Source organism: Asterias amurensis, chromosome 16, assembly GCF_032118995.1.
Source record: "Asterias amurensis chromosome 16, ASM3211899v1".
Classification (NCBI taxonomy): domain Eukaryota; kingdom Metazoa; phylum Echinodermata; class Asteroidea; order Forcipulatida; family Asteriidae; genus Asterias; species Asterias amurensis.
Window position 1 is genome coordinate 15,013,333 of NC_092663.1, and position 24,811 is coordinate 15,038,143.

General features: G+C 37.8%; 2 protein-coding genes across 5 annotated transcripts in view; one reads left to right on the plus strand and one right to left on the minus strand.

Annotated features, from left to right (window-relative positions):
- LOC139948801 (sorting nexin-13-like) overlaps window positions 1-16,780 on the minus strand; it is a 38,021-nt gene extending 21,241 nt beyond the window's left edge. For 2 of the 3 annotated variants that reach the window (XM_071947136.1, XM_071947135.1), the window contains exons 1-6: window positions 16,647-16,780; window positions 3,373-3,485; window positions 2,458-2,566; window positions 1,704-1,793; window positions 938-1,059; window positions 167-285 (exon numbers count right to left, since the gene is read on the minus strand). In XM_071947136.1, the coding sequence (XP_071803237.1) occupies window positions 167-285; window positions 938-1,059; window positions 1,704-1,793; window positions 2,458-2,566; window positions 3,373-3,485; window positions 16,647-16,649 (556 nt within the window). In that variant the 5' untranslated portion in view covers window positions 16,650-16,780. Of the gene's footprint in view, window positions 1-166; window positions 286-651; window positions 717-937; window positions 1,060-1,703; window positions 1,794-2,457; window positions 2,567-3,372; window positions 3,486-16,646 lie in introns of those variants that run through there. The other variant, XM_071947137.1, reaches the window with a different exon arrangement.
- A 414-nt stretch (window positions 16,781-17,194) lies between these two features.
- The window catches only part of LOC139948898 (rap guanine nucleotide exchange factor 4-like), an 81,696-nt gene continuing 74,079 nt past the window's right edge, over window positions 17,195-24,811 (plus strand). For both annotated transcript variants that reach the window (XM_071947257.1, XM_071947258.1), the window contains exons 1-2: window positions 17,195-17,445; window positions 24,084-24,226. In XM_071947257.1, coding sequence (XP_071803358.1) covers window positions 17,411-17,445; window positions 24,084-24,226 — 178 coding nt within the window. In that variant the 5' untranslated portion in view covers window positions 17,195-17,410. The remainder of the gene's footprint in view (window positions 17,446-24,083; window positions 24,227-24,811) is intronic.

The following is a 24,811-nucleotide window of genomic DNA, read 5'->3' on the forward strand; positions in this document are numbered from 1 at the left end:
CCACAAGGTCCACCAACCAATTATGCAAGACATTTGATAAAACTCTCACATGTCACAAAAAGAAAGGTCACGCCCTGCTGTACATTCAGAAAATGCTTGACTTGCCTCTAAGGTTGGCCGACTTTACAATCTATGACACCAAGTTCAACTCTTGTTTCCTACTTACCTTTAGGCAGTGACATCTTTTTAAGTTTATCTTGCGCCTTGCGGAACATTCTAACGTGTGTAGCAAAATCGTCGACCATTTTTCTCGTAAAAAAGTGAACCCAATCTACCTCTTTCGATCTGTAAAATGAATGGTTATGAACAAAAAGTAAACAAAAGGATAGAAAGGATATCGCCTGACATCACCAGGCCGAAACGGCCACTTGAAGGTGAGGGCTTCACCTAACTGATTTGGGCTGTCGTCCCAAATCAACAGTCAACAGGGGCAAGTTGCCCCTGAATCCTTGGGGTGCTTTTTATGAAGCATATGCTCAAGGATACGAGAATCATGATCGGGATTCGAATCCACACTCTGCTGCTCATTACACCAGAGCTTGGGTCCAGCGAATTAGACCGCTCGAAAAACAGAAAGATATACAGAAAGATATGATAAAAATAACTTTTTTGTAAGTTTCTACTTTTCGAGAGATGGATATTTTGTCTTACTTTGTAGCAAAGTTGATGATGCAACTCTGCATGGTTTGTTTGATTTCATAAAGGAACTGTCCCTGAACGCTAAATCGTATTTGCACAATGCAAAGTTAGGTTCTACTTTTTGGGAGATGGATTAGGATTATTTGTCTTACATGTAATTTGTAGCAAAGTTGATGATGCAACTCTGCATGGTCTGCCTGATTTCAACTGTCCCTGATCGCTATATCGTTTTTCCACAATACAAAGTTTCAAATCCTACTAAGTTTCAACTTTTCGAAAGATGGATATTTTTTCTTACTTTGTAGCAAAGTTGATGATGCAACTCTGCATGGTCTGTCTGATTTCATAAAGGAACTGTTCCTGATCGCTGAGTTGATGGTACCATGGATGGATGTAATCTCTGAAGGCAAGTAATAACACCTACAAGAAGAACAAAACATTCACAGATTTTTCAAAGTGGCAAAAAAAACTTTAAGTCCAAGAGTCTCAAAATATTTTATTTTTTTCAAGGAGTACCCCATGAAAAAAACAAGCATAATATCCCAAAGGGATAGCCAAGTGCTTATTTCAACAGACCATCCCACGAATAAAAAAAAAATTCTACAATTTCACCAGAAAATTGTTTAGAAACCTCATTCATATCTCTCAGGTTTGATAATAACTTTTTAAGCCATTGCCCCTGGGGAAAAAAAAAAAAAAAGGGTTTTTGAGAAATGAAGATGAATAATTGGTTTGTAGTACTACCATGTCTATATCTACTTGCTTGGTAGATTATATTCTTTGGGAACTTGTCTTGCTTTATATTCTACTACTACAGAGAAGATTTTTTCAAGAATTCCCGAGAGTTCTCTCAGCTCTTAGTGGATCGAGGGGACTTCTCGTTATTAAATTCACTACCGCTGGGTGAGTTCTTATTTGGTCTCAACTAGCTTGCTCAAGACATTGTCAGGAGACTGAAGAGTGGGATAGATATTGTCCTATATTGTCCCGGGGGTTAAGAAGTTTCAGAGTAGAGGCTGATTGTGATGAAGAATTCCCTGACAGAAATATAAATATATTTTTACCTCTTGTAGCTGGCCGTCGATAAGTTTAGCTCCTGTAAGTCTCTTGTCGCTCTTAAAGGATTGAGGGCCTGCTTTTAATCGGTCAACAATCTAAAGAAAGTGAAAAGAATAGTTCCAGGGTGTTTTATATCATTATAAACAGGCAGGGAATTACGAGCATGGCCTCAATAGGACGGGTCTTGGCCATGTTGGTGCCCCTTCAAAAGTTTCCAATACACTGTAAGATAAAATTCTAGGCCTGGGCAAAGTGTTTGCCAGATATTTCTTGATGATAATCCATGATTTGTAGCTCTATGTTTTAGCATTTCAGTTAATCTTCACTTTAACTTTCTTGAGGCTTACATGTAGTAAGACACCATCAGAAATGTAACTCCTGCACTACTGAAGTTTTTTTTTTTTTTTTTTTTTAATGCAAGGCCTCTACAAGGTGTGTGCTACAATTTGTTTTTTTTCAGAAGCTGTTGCCACCTACTCCTAAGGCTGAAACAGGGTCACCCACGTCACAGTCCAAACAGATGTAGGCTTGGGTATCATAAATCCAAAGAGCAGAAAGCAATACCTCCCCAATTTTCCAGTTTGTTGGTTTGTTTTGGGGGAATTTTGAAAAATAAATCTCCTCAGACATGCGATTCTGAAAGGTTTGATTGATAAAAGTTTTTAAAACTCCTGAAGCAGTAGGACATCGGCTCTTAATTTTTTTTCTGAAGAATTAAGCAGTAAGATATTGTTTCTTTAAAGTAATCATCTGACTCACCACACCAAGTCCTATCAGCTCGTCCTCAAGTTTTAAGTTTGGCGTTATCCGATCTAGAGACGCAGCACTTTCCTCCTTGGAGTGAATCCTATACAGAATGATCAGCCCCCTGAAAGGAAGTAAACAAATAAATGCACTTTTCCAAAACACCCTAAAACTAATTCAGTTTTTATTTTAACAGAATATAGATCAACAAATGAAAAAGAAGAATGAAAAATACCCAGCTGGCCAAGGTTGTAATTCATTCCTGATTATTAACTACAAAGTTGTTTGTTTAAGCCAGAAAAAGCCATTGAAAACTACTTATGTTGGAGACCTTTGATCTAAATATCTGGTCCATTCGAGGCATTACTTTGTTCGTCAGTGTAAAGATTATACAATGAAGCCAATTTTGAAATTAAGGATGGGTTGGTCAAAACAATATAATAAAAAATAATAAAAAATAAAAATTTGGTAATAGTGACTATTTTCAATTGCCCCTAACTCAGGACTTTGATTGTGGTGTTGTAGTTTTGTTAGGGTGAAATTCTATTAAAGGCAAAATAATTATTAGCATAAAACAAAACTTGGTAACGAGTAATGGGGAGATGTTGATAGTATAAAACACTGTGAGAAACAGCTCCCAATGAAGTAATGTAGTTTTCGAGAAAAAAGTAATTTTCCATGAATTTGATTTCGAGACCTCCGATTTAGAGTTTGAGGTCTCGAAATCAAGAATCTGGAAGCACACAACTTCGTGTGACAAGGGCGTTTTTTCTTTCATTGTTACATGTATCTCGCAACTTCGACGGATTGAGCTCAAATTTTCACAGGTTTGTTATTATAACTTTGAAGACTAGTCTTTGACAATTACCAATAGTGTGCAGTGTCTTTAGAGGTTGGCGGAAGAAAAAAACAAAACAAAAACAATCTTACCCTCCAAAGAATGCCAGAATGTAAAAGACAAAGAGGAATGGAGACAATAGGCCAAATGTTGCCAGGAAGAGCACCGCACCGAGGCCCACCCACGACATGGTGGACAACTCCCCCTGTTGACAAAAAAAACCAGAAAACAATTTTTTTGTATTTCATATCTTTCTGGCTTATCACAGAACAGTGTTTGTCACAATAAAGTCCAGGTAGTACTTATTCTGTATTTATAGCACTCTATTTACTGCCCTGCAAATAAACATACTGTGCACCTTCAACAAACTACCATTTGTAACAGTACATGATTCTCTTTATCTTTGTTTGGCCATGGTTGTCGTTTCATATCACTAGTGACGAGAGTATAAAGAAAGACGCTAACTTATCATTCATACAGGTTTTCCTGTAGATAGGCATACATGTAGGCCACGGTTTTCCCAGTGCACAAGCTATCAAACCAATAGACGCAAATTACATGTCGATCATGCACATTTCTGCATATAGGATTTGAGGCATTGCATGGTGAGGTATCAATGTATATTTGGTTTGCGGTAAACACCATGTGTGTATCTACTTGCCTGGTAGAGTTGTTCTTAGAGAACTGTCTTGCTTTATTCTACTGCCGCGCAGTAGATAATCGGAGGTTCGGGAGACTTCTCAGTTCTGAAAAGAACTGTCCTGCTTTTTAACTATTACCAGGGCGGATGGTATAGAAAATAGACTGGACTACTACTTTAGCTTATAGGATCGTAATTAACTGTACTGCCGCGGAACCAGTTCTGAATTGGTCTCAACGTTTCGACTAGCTTGCTCTAGTCATCGTCAGGACACATTTCTGCAGATACACAAAACAACAATTTTAAAGACACTTTACAAGTAGAAAACACTCTAACGACTTTGTTTTAATTCAGCGTGCTTCGGCCAAACATCAACAAATTTGGGTCCAGGGCCCAATTTCATAGCGCTACTAAGCACAAAAATTTGCTTAGCATGAAATTTCTCCCTTAATAAAAACAGGAATGCCAACCAAGTTTCCACGCTATTTTCAGGACAAGCATACACCAGCTGAATATCAGTAAGAAGCAACATACAACAAATGGAAATTTGGTTGGCAATCCGGTTTTTATCGTGGAAGAAATGTCATGCTAAGCAAATTTGTGTGCTTAGCAGCTCTATGAAATTGGGCCCAGAATGCCTCCCAGTTTTGAAAAAAACCTGGGGAGAACACTGGCTACAGTGTTTGTGTGTTTATGCTGATGTGGGTTGCATGACTTCGACAACCAATGAGTTTGAAAGGTGAAATCAAATCGAACTAAAGATTTAGCAAGCCACAAAAATAATATGTGCTTACCACTAAAAGATTACCAGCCAAAATAATGCGTCATATGAACCATTTGCGACTGGTTCTACTAAAAGAAATTCTCAGTTGAAACTTGCTTTGCGTTTATGGCTTTCCCATAATTGTCAAACCTTGATTGGTAAATCCTCGGGCTGTGACGTTGCGATAACTAAGTCCATAGTGTTAGCAAGGCCAGAAACTGCTCATTCATAAATGACCATAGCCGGACCGTCAGGGGGGTATTTTCTGATCATGTGACATCGCGTGCCTAATCAGCCTTGACAGATATATGGACATCATATTCCAGGAACAATCTGACCAATAACCTTTTAGTAAATCCGTTAGCATTAACATACTTCTGAAGTAGTCTTAAATCTATCAGCATTAACGTATTTATTTCTGAAGCAGTGATCGGATCAGCCTACTCAATGCTCGCATCATCCAATAAAGCTCGGACATGGATACAATGGGCTGTAATTAATCTCTTGACGTATATTACAGGCGGGTTTTAAAGCAAAGGCCAGTTACGCAAACGAGTCAATTGAATTTCACATCTAGACTACAGTAATGTATGTACGTGACGTACACAGAACTGGTACAACTGAAAGGAATTAATAATACAGGTGTCAGGTTGGCTCCAAGTGGTTTCTTTCCAATATTCTCACCATGTCCCTAATTTTAGTTGTAGGAATCGAAATCAGCTGATTACTGGTTTATTAGGTTTTCAGATACAGTTTCCTTGAATATGACTCATTTCAGAGAGAAAAATTTCACAGACAAAAATATTGTTATATTAAATGAACTTCATAATCAGTAAGCGTTCAGACTAAGATTTAACAATGTTATTTAATCCTCACGCACATGTATCCTGAATAACCTTTAAGGGCTAGACTTTCATCGCAAAGCAGTCTCACCTTTCTTCCAATTGCGTCAGAATCTGAGAGAGTCTCCTAATAGTACGTACACACGAAGTTTCTATTATACGCGTTACTTTGTGCTTCGTCCTCATACATGTAGGCTACAATGCATTCAAACACTGTTTCATTTCTTCATTGCCAGGGAATTTTTGACGTCCCATAAACTACCATTCCCTTTTGGTTATAAATAAAGATTTTGAAAAGCAAAACTCCTGAAAAACTAACACGGATGAATAATCGCCAGACGCTTTGTTGAACAAATTATTTGCTCACTCTTTGTTCCAGTAAACCTTCGCGGCTTTGCATGGGTACATACAGGTGCCCCTAGGACACAGTACATTATATCTAGACATCCGAAGAATAACAAAAAACCAGACGCTTTTGGTTTCTGAATGAACACAGGAGCGACAAACCGTATTACACACTGAAATATTTAGCCCAAGTTCAGTGAACAGACTTATTGTATCGCTTGGCAACACTAAAGAGCCCTTTGTTGAAATTGCATTGGAAAAAAAACAAATCTGCTCACCCCCAATCGATTGTCAAAGTTCAGAACAGAACGGTTCAACACTATAAGTGTTTCAGGATTGAGGTAAATTTAAGCGGGAAAAAACAAAACCTGTAGGTCCTGCGTAGTGTACACACGCATTAACAGAAGACGTTAAAGGCACATTACACTATTGGTAATTACTTACTTAAAATAATAGTTAGCATAAAAACCTATTTGGAGAGCTGTTGAAAGTATAAACATTGTGAAGTAGCGTAGTTTTTGAGAAAGAGGTAACTTCTCACTCAAATAATGAAAGACTTCAGGCCTGAAGCCTTTTAATAGATTTCAACAAGGGTGTTTTTTTTTTCATTAAATCTTCTGCAACTTCGATGACCAACTGAGTCCAAATTTTCACAGATTTGTTATTTTATGCATGTTGGGATACACCAAGTGAGAATACTGGTCGTTGACAATTACCAAAGGTGTCCAGTGTCTTTAATCCTCATTTTCTTTTCTATAAAGAGCATGGAGTGATTTCTCACACGCAGGGAGGATGGGTGGCGACGTCGTCGCTGCAAGGTTTTTCTGCTTTGCATAGATATTACTGACCAATTTGTTATCCTGTTTTGATAGTGGATTCCGCACAACGATAATAAGCCAGACTTTTAACACTGTCTTTCACAGCCCGGCTTTTCATGATTGTTAAAGGCAGTGGACGCTATTGAAAATTACTCAAAATAATTATTAGCATAAAACCTTACTTGGTAATGGGGAGCTGTTGATAGTATAAAACATTGTGAGAAACGGCTCCTTCTGAAGTGACGTAGTCTTCGAGAAAGAAGTACTTTTCCACGAATTTGATTTCGAGACCTCAGATTTAGAATTTGAGGTCTCGAAATCAAGCATCTGAAAGCACACAACTTTGAGTGAAAAGGGTGTTTTTTTCTTTCAATACAATCTTGCAACTTCGACTACAGATTGAGATCAAATTTTCACAGGTTTGTTATTTTATGCATATATATTTGAGTAACACCAAGTGAGAAGGCTGGTCTTTGACAATTAACAATAGTGTCCAGTGTCTTTAATAGATGCTAAATATCACAGAACTCTGGAAAGTACTGAGGATACAGTGTTTACACACGTCTGTGAAAGGGTAAAACCAAATAATATTCATTATCCCGATGATTGAAATGTTGACAATTTAAATGGTTAATCTGTGCTCACTGGCTTGCTTACTATATAATTATCATAGAGTTATTATAAGAACTAGAGGGCGCACTGGTGATGCTCCTTGCACAAACGCGACACGACCGCAAGGAGACATGTGCGCGCCATTCTGTACGCGCATTGAATATGAAACACACGTTGGTGTTTGTGTTAATTGAACGCTACGCAACTTAGAAAATGGCCGCCTGTACGCATGTCGGGTCGCGTATATAGGCCAGTGCGCCCTCTAGTTTTTATAACTCTATGATAATTATGCACTTATTCCATAGAATACACGTTGTATGGGAAGTGATGTAACTTCTGTAAGCGAGAAATTCTGTGGTAAGCAGTCTCATAAAAGTGCAGTAGAATTATTATTTTAAAAAAATGGAAATAACCTACCCTTTAATTCTATATCTTGAAACTCATTAGAATATTCCGTTCCTGCATAAAAATGATGTAATGCCCGACAGCAGCCTATTCATTTACACACGTACTGGTATTGTACACAAAAAATGTATACAACATGTAGGCCTACACGCCAAACACAACACTATGCAAGAGGCCACAGGATAAAATTGATTTTAGCTTTGGGTCAAATTTAATTATTATCGTCAGCCTCCTCCGCTGTGTCTTACCAGGAACATGAGGGGGGGGGGGGGGGGGGTACCCAGTCCAACACTTCTATCAATAAGATCAGTGCATGAGCTGTATCTTGTACAGGAAACTAATAGTAATACTGATTGGCTCCGAGCAGAGGGGACACAAAATTAGGACGGCAGTTTCAATGACGGAATGAGCAGCCTCCCCAAATTAATCTAGTGTCGGAGGGTGGATAGTGTCAGAGTGCGTACTGGTCTTGCTTAGTGGCTGGATCCTTATTTCGTTATGGTGCCTGCACTATTATGTATGCAAATTCTTTTTTAGCCTTCGAGAAAGACTCTGCTAGGTTCGAAATGTCAGGCCATTAAGTATTTTGTGCAGTTGTTGTCCATCTAGGTCCTTTTGGTTGGTAAGCAGTTTGCCAGCAGCTAATTCTATTTTCTGAAATTCTATTAACTGAACCTACATGTACATTTCAGATGCCACTAGCGTGGGAGTGCTGTTGTGTACTAGGGTTTCCCCCGAGTTTGTTCAAAACTGTTCAGGCATTCTGGACCTAAAGAGTGCAAGTTTGGCCGAAGACGTTGAATTTGAAAAAGGCCCTCGGAATGCTGATATTTTGATGTTTACGTTTGGTTTAAAAATAAAGCTGTACTGTGCAATCTGGATCATTTTAAAAGGTTTTAATTAATGATTTTTAAGAATTTGATCTCAAGTTTTGAAAAAAAAAAAAAAAAATACTTTAATTGTTGGAGGGGTTTGTGGTGTGGGTATAGAGGACATAATATAATGCTTTTGTCACCCTTAAAATTAGATGTGCATTTCATATTCTAGGTTCTGCAAAAAAGCCACAGAAATATACAACAGCAGCACTAGCCCATCAATCGTTTCTGATCTCGTTATCAGGCTTTGTTTGTACAGAAATACACACTCCTGTCCCTACTTCGAAACGAAAAGAGCATCCACACAGCTTCTTTTTTTTTTTTAAACAAGGCTCCAGGATTTCTAAATTTAGCCATGAAGCCCCAAGGAAAAGAAAAGGACAGCAATAATAAAAACGCATCTATCATAACAAGCAGGCTATCATAATACACAACTGGAATATGCTGTTTAATAATAGCTTTTTATTATGCAATCACAATAGTAATAATACCCCAAACGATTTCACAACGGCCATAAAAGCAAAATGGTGCCTTTGTATAAAATCAATAAGCCAGTAACGTAAGACCAGGTGTAGACTTGATGGTCATTGCATTATAGACAAATCCATTTTGAGGTGGTTGAAGTTATGAAAAAAAAGAAATCACTGGAGAGATTTTTCATTCTTGCTATCCTAGATATATTTGTATGTGAGTGGAGAGAAACAATAACGATCGCCACATTTTTTTTTTTTTTTTTTTAATTTTTTAATTTTTTTTTTAAAGGAACACGTTGCCTTGGATCGGACGAGTTGGTCTATACAAAGCCGTTTGGAACCGTTTGTTATAAAATGCACATTGATTAGAAAGATATTTTAAAAGTAGAAATAATGATCCACACAAGTATCACTCGAAATTGCATGGTTTTCCTTTTACCTCGTCAACTAACAAGATCTGCCATTTATTTTGACTCCCATAAATGGCAGACCGTGTTAGTTGCAAAGTAAAAAGAAAACCACGCAATTTTGAGGCAAATTTATGTGGATCATTGTATTCTACTTTTAAATCATCTTTGCAACCATATGCATTTTATAGCAAAAAATACAAACGGCTTTATATAGACCAACTCGCCCGATCCAAGGCAACGTGTTCCTTTAAACATCATAGTATGTTAGTTCTGCATCAGGATATAGAATATTGTTTTTACCCTTCCTTACACCGATGTGTATTAAGCTATGTACTTTCCAAAGTTCTGTGAAAAAATAAACAATTTCTTAACTTCATATGATCACTTTTTCTGGACCAATACAGGCCTGATACTTCATGATGGGGCGATGGCCTCCACGCCCCTGTGTATTGTCTTGGTTGCCCTTTAAATATTTTCCAGTACAAGTTTTTCTTTCACATCTTAACAGAATCTTAACAAGTAAAGGTCAAAATAAAAATAATGAAAATTAATTTAAATCAAAACCACCGATGACATAAATTTGCTGTTTTAAACAGTCTATTTATAAACAAGTGATTATTGTGTCCTCCGCCAAACATTTGATCAACTGCAAGGTCCGGAATTTTATCTCTGAGAGGGCAAGGCCATGAGCATTTCGCAAAAGACACTTCCATTGTAAAATCTTAGAGTCTATGAGAAACTTCTAAAGGGGCACCAAGGCCAAGACAAGGGCAACAGAGTCGCTGCCTCTGTGACTTCCATTATATCACAGGCCTGTTACTGTGAACATGAGTGTCACTGCGTGAGGGACCTGAGCACCATATAAGAAGCCATTAATATTACGTAGTACAAAATGTAGGCCCCTATGTAAAACTGCAGCAAGGCAAAGTCTACATGTTTTACACAATATACAAAATACAAACCTAGCCATTGCTACACACGTGTACATTTATTATGTAAATACTGCACTATTGACATATTATTCAAAACAACACGTACATGCTACAGTCAGGGACCATGTTTCCTCGTTTGCAAATATAGGAAGCGGACACTATACAGGTTGTACAGTACTTGACTAGCCAATAATACATTTTTAAATACATGTTAAATATTAATAATAGGCCCCTACTAAGTAATAATAACCGTAATATTAGGTAAGCTTGGGCGATATCGATTTATTTTATTCACGATATATCGCGAACAATATATCGCGATATTCGATATAATCGCGATTAATTAAGTTTGACATCATCAGTTCTCAAACTCCCAGTGAAAGTTGTAGAAGAGACAGTCACAGCATAAGAGAGGTGTTCTAATGACCTATTCTTCTGGTTTTATTCCAAACCTATGGGGTGCAAAGATGTCTCACCTAGAAAATACATCCCGATATTGCGATATTTAATTGCGATATTGCGATATTTAATTGATTAAAAACAAATCGATCCAATATCGAAATCGTTTCCAAGTTTGTATCGCGACATTCGATAATATCGTGATATCGCCCAAGCTTAAAGGAACACGTTGCCTTGGATCGGTCGAGTTGGTCTTTTAAAAGAGTTTGTAACCGTTTGTTATAAAATGCATATGGTTAGAAAGATGTTTTAAAAGTAGAATACAATGATCCACACAAACATGCCTCGAAATTGCGTGGTTTTCCTTTTACCTCGTCGACTAACACAGTCGGCAATTTATGGGAGTCAAATTTTTGACTCCCATAAATGGCCGACCGTGTTAGTTCGCACAGTAAAAGGAAAACCATGCAATTTCGAGGCAAATTTGTGTGGATCATTGTATTCTACTTTTAAAACATCTTTCCAACCATATGCATTTTATAAAAAACGGTTACAAACGCTTTTTATAGACCAACTCGTCCGATCCAAGGCAACGTGTTCCTTTAATATTAGGCACTTATATCACTTTATTAACACCCAAGGGGCGCATCAAAGCGCACCGCATGTTTTCCTCGACAAGTGAGCTACATCTTGAAAGTAATGAGACCTATTGCTTCATAGCACCATGTAATGATTAACAAGGTGCTATGGCATAATTTGCTGCCGATCAGACCAGGAACATCAGGGTGACCCCCTTCTCTTTTCGATAAGACTGGGTTCTTTTACGTCAATTACACAACACACACCTACAGCTTTACGTCCCATCTGAAAGACACACCAATAATAGTGTCTTCCTTTAGGACATAAGTGTCACGACTGGGGCCCAAACCCACACGCTGCTGATCCGAAACGCCAGAGCTTGAGTTCGGTGTACTTATCCACCTGGCAACGACACGCACCACTCAACAATAAATACGATTTGATTTGTAAACTTTTTTCCCTGGCATACCCTGCAAATCAATTTTTACATAAATCTTTAGCATCTTTGCCATAACATTTCATATCACACTCATAAAAAACTGCCCAGACAAAAACTGACACATGTCCACACTTAACACCAGAACACTGTCAGATCAATTAATTCTACTATAAGTAGGATTTGAAACTTTGCATGGTGGAGATAAGATATAGAAGAGTTTGCGGTAACACCATGTAATAACAACCCTAAATGAGTTGGGGTGGTTCTGAAAAGAACCGTTGGATTAACTTGACGTTTTGATCAGTATGCTCTGATCGTCTTCTGGAGAATGCTGGACTCTTAGCATGCAGCATCAGAGTCCAGCATTCTCCAGAAGACGATCAGAGCATACTGATCGAAACGTCGAGTTAATCCAACGGTTCTTTTCAGAACCACCCCATCTCATTTAGAGATTGTTATTACATGGTGTTACCGCAAAATCTTCTATATAATTCTACTATAGCAAGAGGAGGGGGGGGGGGGCACAATCTGAGGTCGCTGGAGCACACTGCTCGCTCTGCTGCCTCCAGAACAACTCCTCACTCTACTAGTCACCTAGTCAACTCATGTACCACCACTTAACACACTATCTTCCCTAGGGTACCAAGGGTACCTAAGGTACAAGGTTTTAGGTAAAAGGGCGCAGGCCACAGCAACCACAGTAGTTGCCGTGGTGCCCTGTGCTTTTGCTGTGCTGCCCTTTGCAAAGTTCCAGTACAATTTTTTTTTTAAACTCAAGTGCCCTTTACAAGAGGAAAATTGCTGTGGACTTTGTTGCGCTGTAGCTAAATTTTCCGCTTTAAGCAGCTCTACGGCCATGTAGTCTAGCGGACATTTTCTTGAAATTTAAGAGATCGGTTGACAGTAAGTTGAGTTCACACCACATCCACGTGGTACATGAACATGGCAGTAAGCATTGATCAAATATTTGTAGAAGCACAACGAAAACACTCTCAACTGATATTGTCAGCTAATGGTTTCAGTTTTTGTTTAACCTTCGTTGGATACTTTGGACGTTGTTCGGCTAGCACAAACATGAGGGTAAACATCACCAAAGGAATAATGAGTCATCAAAAATTCAGACATTTTTAAACAATACACTGTACGGTCCCTTGCCACTTTGTGCTGCTCAATAATGGCCGACAGCAGAACTCAGTTTCATAGAGCTGCTAAGCACAAAAATTTGCTTAGCATGATATTTCTTTCTTGATACAAACAAGATTACCGACCAAAGTTCCGTTTGTTGCATATTGCTTGTTTCTGGTATTCAGCTGTTGTTTGCTTATCCCGAAAGTCAGGTGGAAATTTAGTTGGTAATCCTGTTTTCTGTCAAGGAAGAAATGTACTGCTAAGCAAACTTTTGTGCTTAGCAGCTCCATGAAATTGGGCCCGGGGCTTGAAGCTCACAATTTCTACTGGACCAGATTGTCCTGACAGAGCATTACTTAATTTGCATTTAATTGTTTTTATTTAAAAACAAGCTTAAAGATTTAAGATAAGATATCTCACTTGTTTTTATGGCCATGTCACTTAAAGTTTCACTAGAATTGAAAGGGGTTTACAAGACTCAAAGTCAATCTTTGATTAGGCCTACTACATGTATTTTGGTTTTCCCCTTACATCAATGTGATACAAGGATGTATATTAAATCTGTACTTTCCCTGAGTTCTGTGAAAAACATTTAGTTGTTTCTGTTTTAAACACAAGGATATTACACAGTGCGGTAGGCCTATTGTTATTCAATTGAAAAACACAAGACTTGTCCAGTCATACTGTGTCTAATGGCCCATTACTAAAATCGCTGGCCTCGGACCCTAACAGAATATGAAGTTCAAAGGTCAACAAAACAAGTATGTGGTGTTTTATCTTGACTCTCTAAGCTGAACCTGTGCTCAGTATTTTTATGCACAATTGATTATCAAGTGGGCAAAGTGGGCCAGACTAACTCTCAGACGAGTCCTGATGACTACACAAGATTAGACCAAAATTTAATTATTCATTTATTTGGTAATAATTACAGCTCCCTGGTGCAATTAATTACATCATGGACTCCAGGGTAAGCCGACCACTAATCAGCCAAGTGTGTTCGTAAACAGCTTGCATAATTAATTATAAAGTGGGCGTGACTAACTTCTGAGATCCGACCTGATAAGTATTAGACCAATTTAATGAACTCATTTATTTGGTAATAATTACAGCTCTCTGGTGCAAATAATTACATCATAGACTCAGGAGTGAGCCGTTGTTACCAGCCAAGTGTGAAGTAAACAGCTTGCATTTAATTATAAAGTGGGCGGGACTAACCTCTCAAAACCAACCTGATGGACGAAAATTTAATTATTCATTTATTCAGTAATAATTACAGCTCCCTGGTGCAACTAATTACACCATGGACTCGCTCGGAGTAAGCAGTTGTTACAAGCCAAGTGTGAAGTAAACAGCTCAAGGTACTAAGCATTGAAACAATAACAAGCCTTGAGAATCATACAGAGGCCACAGATGCCAGCAAAACAATTTCATAAAATATTTTTAGATTGAAGAATTCTTGAAGGTCGTGTAAAAAAATACCTGGTGGGGTAAAGATTCTGTGCTAGAGACCTGTCATCTGGTGGAGATTTTCTTTAAAATATAATCTATAATTGCCGTTGTGGAGACCTTTGTGTGCCTGTAACAGACTCTTGAAGGTGATTAAAAAGTGCCCTATTCAAAACTGAAAATGGCCCTGCCCTTACAAAGTCAGGGCTGTATGCTTTGTTTTTGAAAGGGCAAGGGCACCAAGGCATTTTCGCCTTGGTAAAGGGCACCCTATGATGAAATTGCAAATTTGTACTAGAGCATCTCAAGGGCACCAAGGCAATGACCAGGGGACACAGAGGCAATTGCCTCCATTGCCTTCATGAAGTATCAGGCCTGAAAGATAAAATTCAAGGCCTGTTTCTGTGCAGGAATTTACTTGTAATCCTCATCCAGAACAAATAATAGGCCTATGCTACACGATCCGACCACAATTAGTTCACTTGTTATGATTTATAACAAAACGTTAATCTTATATAGGCCTAAAAGAAAGGAATTGTAATTGAAAGAAAGGAGTTGGCATCAGTTTAGAAGGCAGTTATAAACTTTCTTTTTTTAAATTGATGTTTGGCTTCATTTTCCCCTTTTTAATATCCCTCTGGAGGAATTGGTAGCCAAAAATGCTAATAATATACTGACAGAAAAATATAAATTTGAGCAGATTTTTCATCGCAAGGCCAAAACTCTAGCGCACACATGCCCTACCCGTAGTCCAGAGTATTTGGCACTATCCTGTAATTCTGACTACCCAAGTGTAAACCCTTTAGCCGCACTTCCATGTCATAATAGCGTGCGTATACCCATTCATGAAGGTCCTACGACTTGCTGTCAACTCGCCGTCAACTCGCTTAGTGCCGTCAACTCACCATCAACACAAACAATATTTAAAATCCACAAAAGCGACATAAAACATAAGTATTAGTTAAGAAAAGAGAATGTTCACAAGTTTGAGCTTGCATCAGTTAAATTTTAGTTTTTTTCTTGCGAAAAAATTATCTCTTTGAGCAGCATGCAGTAAAGCCGTTGGCCGCCATCTTGCCTTTTCACAGAGCTTGTTCAACATGGAAAACAGAGGGTGCTTTCCTGCAGCTGGCTGGTTACTAATCAAGACTAATCTGTACCCTCCATCTGCGTATATTGGAGGTGTTGACGGCAAGTTGACGGTAGGAAGCAAGTTGAGCAGCATGCAGTAAAGCCATTGGCCGCCATCTTGCCTTTTCACAGAGCTTGTTCAACATGGAAAACAGAGGGTGCTTTCCTGCAGCTGGCTGGTTACGAAATAGTCTTGACCCAGGACGACAGTGATCTGTACAGCATAGTGTATTATGTACTGCGCTTCTTGTAAATCGATTGCCGACGTCTTGGGTCAAGACTAATCTGTACCCTCCATCTGCGTATATTGGATGTGTTGACGGCAAGTTGACAGTAAAAAGCAAGTTGACGACAAGTAGTAGGACCACTTCTCCGTACATGACTTAGAATTAGTAGTACTATCTATACTAAGTACTAGTAGTACAGTAGCGGCTGTCAGTGTCACATGAAAACAGTCGGCGAATTTTGTATACCTATGTCTTTATGCACGCAGTTCATAAATGTATCTAGCGGATTTGCACAAACTGCAGGCTGTGCCAGTTTTATTTGCCACTTAAATATTAATTGAGGGAAACTTTCTGTATCATGTGTATGGCGCCACCACTTTTTCATTCGATATGAAATAATAGTAATATTTACCTACATGATGATACATGAGATATCCCTTTTTGTAAAAAATAGTGAAAAAGTGGTGGCGCAGTACGGAAAGTTATCCTTAATTTATTAAAATTTAAAATGAGATTGAGATATATGTATTCCTTTTCGTGTTTGGTAAAAACATGGATGGAGTAAAAATGAGTAAACAAGTGGTGGCAGTATGACAGAAATCTTTCCCACAAATCTTGTTATATACCTCACTCAAAGTCAAATAATAATGTCTGTTAAATACAGTACATATGATTTAATGGACACTGTGTACACATACTGACATAAATTACTACGTGCCCATAAATGTTTACATAACTGTGTTGTACTTCGTTCCCTTGCGATAATCAACATGATCAACTTAATCAGATCAGATTCAGCATGTTCAGTGGGTTGTTTTTGTCGAGAGATTTTTTTTAATTACAGGCAGTAAACTTCAATTCAACATCAAATATCCGGAAAATCACTCCAGATTTGTACTTACCATATTGTCTTTCAAATCAATATGTACTCATCACAAACTGTCGCTCGGTGGAAACGGGTAGAAATAAGCAAAATCTAGTACGAAATTGTGCCGCAGTCTACGGTAAACATTCCCACCCATCCAACTCAAATCCCTGTTTAATACTTTTTTTCCCCAAATTGACCTTTGAGGTCCAGTTGACCTACATTTGCCCTTAAAAACGCTGGTGCTCTGTTTATCCTGTCACCAAAACTCGTGTTTTCTACTGAAAACCAGCGATACACTGCGGCTCTTTTATCGCCAACTTGGGCTTGGAAATAGCCAATCACCGATACATGCTTAACCTAAAAGTGGGCTACTTTTGGTCTGACACTGTACGTTCAAAAGATTTGTTTCCCGCATATGTTTAGCACGTTGTACGGGAGTATCAACAATGCTTATGCTGGTGTCACGCTGTAGTGATAAGAAAGCGCGCGCGCGCGCCAGGTTTGCATTATACATTTGAGTGCATGTGCATAATGCTCAGTGTGTGTGTGTCCCAGTGTACACTTTTCATTTTGACAAATTAACACATCTGTCAAAAAATTTGCAGTTAGATGAAAATGCTCCCACCAACGATGGGTGCCGGTCATGTCATGGCAGCCGCTATGGTCAGTAGTTGATGGTCAGCTTAGAGGTGGTTAACAACAGGGGGAAAGCTGACATCGTAAAAATAAAAAAATCGCATCTTCTGAATTTCTACTACTACTAGAGCCTAGAGGACCCCGGTGGAGGTGTGACACACCATGGTGGCGGAGTGGATCGCCTGCCTGGATAAACGGTAAGTGTACGGCAGGGTTGAGCCAGGCGGTACGGTGCGCGTGTTTTGCACACCGTGGCACACACGCATGCCGGTTTGTATGGGTGTACTCGAGCAGTAGCCATGTGTTGTGTGGCTAGGATCAGATAAATGATAATTAGTACAGATTAAATTTGTTGACTTAATGATCATCACTGTGCAAAAAAAATTTTTTTCCTTGGTGTGGGAATATTAATATTAATTTATTGATTTCTAAATAAGCATTGTTTTACATTTATATTCTTTATCAATAAACCTATAAATTAATATTCCTATTGAGAGATAAGAATAACTTTGATCGTTGATGGGCAGAGATTTCTGTATTGCACCATGTGGATGTGCACTGACCTTGACAATGGCACAATACACCAATACGACATTAAAATACAATGGATTTGACTGATTGATTGATTGATTGATTTAATTCAAGAAACTCATTGACTCAAATATGGTCAGGCCATTTGAACTAATTTGACCCATTTTAATTAGCAGTCAATTAAGCTCAGATTTTTCTTCTTCTTCATAATAGGCCTACAGGGAAATCAAACAAAATAACACAAAACAATGTACATTTCCTATCTACGATAATCAAAGCTCTTGCTTTGGTCATATTATCCTTTCTTTCGACCTGCAGGTAAAAACATACAATGACGACCAAGTTTTCAAATTTAGCAAATAAAGCCATTCAGTTTTTGACAGGTATTTTTACCATTTGAAATGTACCCAGTTTAACAACATCATTAATTATATCACACTTGTAAGTCTTTCGTTGATAGTTAATTGGCAATTAAATGTAACGAAACAGAGAGAGAGAAGGACATATCCAGATTTCTGAGTATATTCAAACATTGTTATATAACAGCAAAATTGAGCGTGGTGCCTGCGTACTCTACAGTATGCTCCCTCGTTCAAGTGCTGCAGGAGATGTGGTACAAGACCAACTCCTGGATCGTCTTTTTGAGCACTGCCAAATTTATTTAATTTATTTTATTTTCATTCTTCGAACAATACAATATTTATAACAAGTCTGGAAAAGCTCTCTAAAATGCCATATAATATTTTAAACATATGATCTTGTCAAGATTCTATAAAGGTTAAAAGGGATATGTTTTTATTAATATTTTTTTTTTTTTAATACAATTTAAAAAAATTAATGTGTTTGTAGTTGCTGGGCACCTCTGAAAAACAGTGTTTCACTGAGAGGTTTCCCCATAGTAAGAAACAAATGAAGTATGACCAAGGAGCTACACTTTATCGCAGCTACATTTTCCTTGCTATATTTTTTGGGGGATCAAAATTTGGCTAGCATTATTTTCTGCTGAACAACTTCACAAAATGTGCCCTAAACTTCAATATCAAATTAGATTTCAAAAGTGAAGTCATCATACTTATTGAGATGCTCATTTGCTTCAGTTCAGTTGATTAGAGTCCAGTGTAAGATGCATACGTTTAGCTGCTGAGCATTGTCAGATTCTGTGTCACAGCCTGGAATAGCTCTCTAAAATGCCATATATAATATTTTGTAATTTCATGCTACATGAGGCCACTTGAGTGAATGAGGACTGTTCACATCTGCTATGGTAAACTGCCTCCTTTTGCTGTGCATTTGGAATCTGTGTGCATTTAGGCCTCTGGACCTGTAGTAGTGTGTATAATTTGTGTGAGACATCATTACTCATTACTCTATGTGATAGAATGGAATGGGTGGAACGTTAATGTTTGAAGAATGTAGCTCAGAATGTCTACTGGACCAACATTCGTTTTACAAGAACAGAGATTATTATGAGAAAAAGACAAAATATTTGCACAGGTAAATTGTTCCAATCTGAACAAACAGAGAAGACTTTTATATCTCATTTATATTATGGGTTAGAATTCTTCACTGCTCGCCAAAAAATAAAATGTATTTCTGACTGAAAGTCAACATTTGAACAAAAATACAACACTTCCAGACGACCCGATGCTAAAATCAGTGGCCTCGGGCCTGCAGTCCAGTATTAAACTCAAGACCTGGGAAGTGAATATTACAGGCCTGATACTTCACAGAGGCAATTGCCTCCATGCCAGGTCCAGTACCTCTGTTAAACAGCAGAGCCTATAGACTTCACCTGCTCAACACATTACAGTGTTGTCTTGCACGAGTGGGACATCGATTCCCAAGTTTAATTACAACGTCAATTTGGAAAGTGCAATATTAATAGCCTATTATTCCGATAATAATCGTAAAGAGATAGCCTGGTGATGCGATCGTAATTCAGTAAATTAATCCTTCCTGCTGCCATGGGACCTCTAGAGTGTAACTCTGAGCGTATGTTATTACATATTATGATAATGATATAATAACAATGTATGTGTGGCTGTGACACCCATCTAGGGAACTCAATAGCTAAACTGTCATCATTATTGCCAACAAAGTCTTTATTATCATTCAACATGTTTTCTTCTCCACAGAACTCGGGGGGGGGGGGGAAGTACTGAGTATACAAACTGAGCTCAACAAATTGTCTTGTTACATTTATTTTATGATTTTTGTTTGTTGATCTTAATGTACTTATGTTTTTTAAATTTAAAATGTTCAAATGTAACTCGGTCATTGATGACATTGTTTGTGATTGTTTTTTCCACAAACCCCAATCTTATAAGGCATGCACTTGCATATCATTTTGGGATGTTTTGTTTTGTTTTAAATCTTTTTCTGTACCTTACATTTATTTAAATTTCAAATTTCAAATGCAATTCTGTCATGGTCGACAAATTTGTTAATGTTTTTTTTTCTACAAACCACAAACCAATAAATTTATTAATAATGAGTAACATAAATTACCCTAGTCCATTGCCTCATAAAACAGGTCGCTATTATTGTTGCTTAATTTGCCGTATTTTACCTGTCAATGTGTCCGACTTACGTCAATTTAATGCAGTCGGTTCTGTAGTCATCCATAAAACACTATCTAGACTCATCTTCTCTCAATATCACAATTCCCTCGGGAAGAGCGAGGGGAAAAGGTTTCTCAGATCTTATCTTCTGGTGCATTAATTTTATCCTTTCTGGCTGGACTGGATGGTCACTTAGATGCCCCTGGACCGTTTTATTATCACTTTAGTGAGAACCGAATCAGGTCAGTTCGAGAAAAGAAGACAAAACGTAAATGTTTCCATACAAGGTTTTAGCCAGGATTTGTTTAAAAGGATGTCAATATTTGCTTGAAATTTAACAACTGGGTGTCAAAATTGTTCATTTACAATACATTTGTACGTTTTTGACAGATAAAACAGGGCGTCCAAATTTAAAACAGGGTGTCAAAAAGACACACAGACACCCCTTTTGATGACACTATGCTTCCACAAATCCAATATAAGATGGAAACATAATTTAAAGATGGGCTAAGGTAGCATCTTCAAATAGAGCAGTCTTTTTCTCATTTTAGACACTGCAAATATTCATCCACTTCTCAAGAACACTTTGATGCCTACATGTATTTGAGTTCAAAATTAAGATATTTTTGAAGTGGATTTGCAATCTTCCAAATCTACAAAGATGTCTTACTGGACACTATTGGTAATTACTCAAAATAATTATTAACATAAAAACTTACTTGGTACAAGCAATGGAGAGCTGTTGATAGTATAAAACATTGTGAGAAACAGCTTCCTCTGAAGTAACATAGTTTTTGAGAAAGAACTATATTCTCTTTAAAATTCTTTAATTGAACTCTAGACCTCAGCTGAGGTCTCTAAGTCAAAGCATCTGAAAGCAAACAACTTGTGTGACAAGGCACAAGGGTGTTTTTTCTTTCATTATCATCTCGCAACTTCGACGACCAGTTGAGCTCAAATTTTCACAAGTTTGTTGTTTTGTGCATGTTGAGATACACCAAGTTAGAAGACTGGTCTTTGACAATTACCAAAGGTGTCTAGTGCCTTTAAATGAAATCACCCAGTTATATGCCTTTCTATAGCCCTAAAGATTACCTAATTTGTACAGTGATATTGCAACTAATTAGCATCTTTAAGATATTTAAATTACAAGCGAGGAATTTTTGTTTGTCGCCTGCACACGCACGGCACAGAAGATCTTCTCGCATGGATGAAACATGTACACAAATCTTCTCTCTCAATTACAATATAGTTTAATATGAAGGTCAGATTGTCCCATTGCGGTGCCTAATAAAAAGGCAGAATTTGATCGCACTGGGAAATCTTAGATTTAATAAACAGGTTTTAATAAGGCATTTAGAAATACACATGTTGTGTTTTTGTCAATGTGTGTACATTATTTTGCACCCATTTAAAAAATATTGCATAATTACTAAGGCAGAATCTGATTGCGCTAAGAGTTCCGAGATTTAGTAGAAACAAACTTTTTTTTTGAATTTTTTGTTTCATTTTCTTTGTTTTCAGTAAATGTGTTTACAGAAAATTTTACATCCATTAAAAAAAAATACTGCCAAGAACTTTCATGCATGTCTCTGATGACATATAAATGACCTGTCTTGGCAAGGTTTCCATAAAGTTATCGCTTTCAATCAAACCAAACTAAAAAAAAAAAAAAGGAAATGTCAAGATTTACACCCCCTGAGTTTCTGTCTAGATTTAAACACTGCCTTTCCCTTTTGCTATTTTTGATGGTCAGGCTTGCTATTTTTTATTGTAAGTTTCTCCTTAGGGCATGTCTTATGAGAGAAGTTAATTTCTTTCGCAGAAGCACAGGGGGGCAATTGACGGTATTTTATACAGGGTACTTTCAGCAGCAAGTTTTCATGTATCACAATTTCTTTCGCAGAAGAATACGGGGCAATTGACGGTATTTTATACAGGGTACTTTCAGCAGCAAGTTTTCATGTAGCACAAATTACACTTGTATCTTAAGTTTGTCTTTATTGCCTGTATGTTCTTGTCTTCTATCATTGTCCAGATAAATATAAATAAATAAATAATAAAAGTGAGTTTTTTTTCTTTCCAATCAAATAATTTTGGTCCTTAAAAACACGCCCTCACATGTTAAAAAACCTGTGAATTGCCTTAGTGAAGTATGAGTTAATAGTTGTTGTACAACTCACGTAAATTTGGTCCTCACAAAACACGCCCTCACACATTAAAAAACCTGCGAATTGCCTCCGTGAAGTATCATTTCTGATTGGTTGTTGTACAACTCACGGAAATTTGGTCCACATAAAACATGCTTGTACACCTTAAAAAAAACTGCGAATTGCCTGCATGAAGTATCAGTTCTGAATAGTTGTTGTAAAACTCAAGTAAATTTGGTCCACACAAAACACCCCCTTACACGGGAGTTAAAAAAAATGCGAATTGCCTCCATGAAGTATCAGTGTTCTGATTGGTTGCTGTACAACTCAGCATCTCGGCTTTTCCTGAGAACGAAAGTTATAACCTTTGGGGAAAAGGGCTATATATACTTTTAATTTCTGAATGTCCAATTAGTTCTTGTAAAATTAAATTTACAGCCTGATACTGTGGCAAGTGGATGTTGGTTTCGGATGCCCGGAGGGAAATTACTAGGAATATGATTTCAGATTTCATGGAGAGACACTTCTGTTTTTTGTTTTGTTTTACCCTGGGGCTCTTGTCCTTGTGTTAGGAATGTTCTGATTAATCAAATTATACGGCTTAAAGGTAGGGTTGTTTTTTGTCACTGTCATATGCCGACTTGTCGACAAAATTTTCAACAATTTGGTTATGTGAAAGATTCAGCTCAATACTTAGTGTCTATCCTTGCTGAGAAATCAACAAAAAAAACTGTCAGGGGATGGAGTTTATAGATTTTTAAAACTTTTGTGTTTTTCATCAACTTTTCAGAACAGCTTGATTTCAACAAAGATCTGTAAAGGGGAGGGGAAAATCTTTAACAATTTGAGGCATTTCAAACTGAGTGGCAACTTTAGTTTTGCTTATCGTAATAAGTTGCATGTTCAGTAAGCAGATTTTCAGTTGTACAATCTTATCAAAATACACGAAAAGGGAATTCGAAATATTTTTTATTTTTAAAACTATTTTTTTTTCTGCAAAGAAATTAATTCTGGTAAGAAACATCTTATTGTAATCATTGGGCTATTGTAGAATGCCATGTCTGAAGAAAGACACTCCTCCTAGCGCACAGAAAAACGAACTCTGCTAAAGACGGTACTTAAAGACAAGACTGAACGATTGAGAATTCAAGTTAGTTTTCAAGCTGGAGAGAGTGTTACTTGTCTCAGGTTCAGAGAAATTTTTCCAGTTGTCTTTCCTCTGTTTCCTCATACAACATTTGTTTTCTTCTGTTTAACTGAACAAGTGTGTATTCAAGTTAGTTTAGAATGTGAGGAGAGTCTGTCTACTAGTCTGAGGTTCTGTGGAATTAGAGTTACAGCATGCCTTGAGCTTCGCTCTGAAGGGGCACAGCAATTTTCCTCTGGTTAGGGGAAAAAATAAGTTGTCCCTTGCCGAGAGCACCACAGAAAAAGCACAGGGCACCACGGCAATTGCTGTGGTGGGTGCCATCACTGCCGTGGGTTATCTCTAAGGCTTGTGACATTTTCCAGCTGTCTTTCCTCCGATTCCTTACACACTATTTTTGTCTTTTCTCCTCTTCCTCTCCCCTCCGCCCCCCCCCCCCTCTGCAGGCCATCAGAGCGTACTGGCGAAGACCTGGACATCATCTACTCCCGTCTCAAAGATGTCAAAGCCTTTGAGAAGCTGCATCCTCTCCTCCTGCAGCAGATCTGTTGCTATAGTTACTACGAAGATCTAGAGAAAGCGATCACGCGTGAGTAAAGACCTGGCCTCTAGTCTACATGTAATTGTCCGATGCTCTAATATCATTTCTCCATTGTGGAATTTTTTTCTTGCCATTTGTCGTCTTCCTATTGTTCTTTGTTTATCCAACCCGACACAAATACAGGCATTTTTATAGCGCCCACGCAGAGATCGAAGCGCTTTACAAAGCTTAGACTACAAAAAGAAAAGATGCATACAAACAATGCATTGATACAGATATAAAATTACACAACAAATCATTCGGCATGATAACAGAAATATATGGGTTTTGAGTCCTTTTTTTTGAAAAGCTGGAGTGTGTTGGTTTTCTGGATGCTATGGGGAAGGGTATTCCAAAGCTATGAGAGGCAGAGACTTGAAAGGAACAACCTCCCTGTTAGGGTATAAGCAGCCCCCCCCCCCCTCCATTTGAAGTCTTGGCTTTTAAACTAACAATTTCCTTAGTTTTAATGTGATAATTATGATAATTATTCCATTTATACCAATGTCAGGTTTCGCACAAAAATTTACAACGTACATTAAAAAAGACGCTGAAAAGGAATTTTGTAAAGGAAAATGGCAATGGGTTTCGTTA